Below are 805 nucleotides of genomic sequence, written 5' to 3'. Positions count from 1 at the left end.
TTGCTATCAGTTACCGATGGCGCGGGTCCATTACTGACTGCCGGTCGTTTTGGAACACATTTGTGGACTCTGACCACGCGCTCGTCCGGAGTCGCTTCTCCCTACGTTTCCCGGGGTCGCGTAAGGTGCGGACAAATCGCATGGCAACTGGAAGGCTGGCAGATCCGGACGTCAGACGAACTTACAAGAATCGTCTTCTAGAGTCTCTTCGAAGTGCTCCACCATCAGATGTGAACTCATACTGGGACGAGATTGCCACCTCTTTGCATAGTGTTGGGAATTTTTCCTGTGGCACGACCCATCCAGGCGCACTCAAGCACTGGATATCAGACCGAACGGTGGCACTACTTAAATCTCAAAGAAATATCCCAGCCGGTCCCGAACATGACCCGATGCGAAGAGCCATCAGACGTCAGGTGAAAGTGAGTTTGCGATCCGACCGTGAAGTATGGTGGACACAAAGCCAAAGAAATCGAAGAGGCCCAGAAAGCAGGTAATCCCCGGAGGGTATTTCAGTTGATCCGTGCGACCGGTCCCCAGAAACCACCTGTGAGTGAAAGCATCAAGCATCAGAATGGAACGACCACCTCGAATAACGAGTAACGCCTTGACCGATAGGCTGAATACTTTGAACAAAAAATGTCTTGGCCACCAGCCGGCACTCATTTGCAGCTCGCAGGTGAAGTAGAACCCTGGAACCACCTACGGCCTCGGAGGTTTACGACTGCATATGTTCTCTCAAGCGCCACCGAGCTCCCGGTCCGGATGACCTTCCACCCGCACTGTTCAAAGACGGGGGTGAAGT

General features: G+C 53.2%; 1 protein-coding gene across 1 annotated transcript in view; it reads left to right on the top strand.

Annotated features, from left to right (window-relative positions):
* Window positions 1-422, top strand: part of T265_15085 (hypothetical protein) — a gene marked incomplete at both ends in the record, with an annotated part of 9,831 nt that extends 9,409 nt beyond the window's left edge. Inside the window, one exon of the mRNA XM_009176518.1 lies at window positions 126-422. Coding sequence (XP_009174782.1) covers window positions 126-422 — 297 coding nt within the window. The remainder of the gene's footprint in view (window positions 1-125) is intronic.
* Between the last annotated feature and the right edge of the window lie 383 nt (window positions 423-805).

This window comes from Opisthorchis viverrini (assembly GCF_000715545.1).
Source record: "Opisthorchis viverrini unplaced genomic scaffold opera_v5_342, whole genome shotgun sequence".
In the NCBI taxonomy this organism is placed as follows: Eukaryota; Metazoa; Platyhelminthes; class Trematoda; order Opisthorchiida; family Opisthorchiidae; genus Opisthorchis; species Opisthorchis viverrini.
This window is presented reverse-complemented; position numbering and strand designations above follow the sequence as displayed.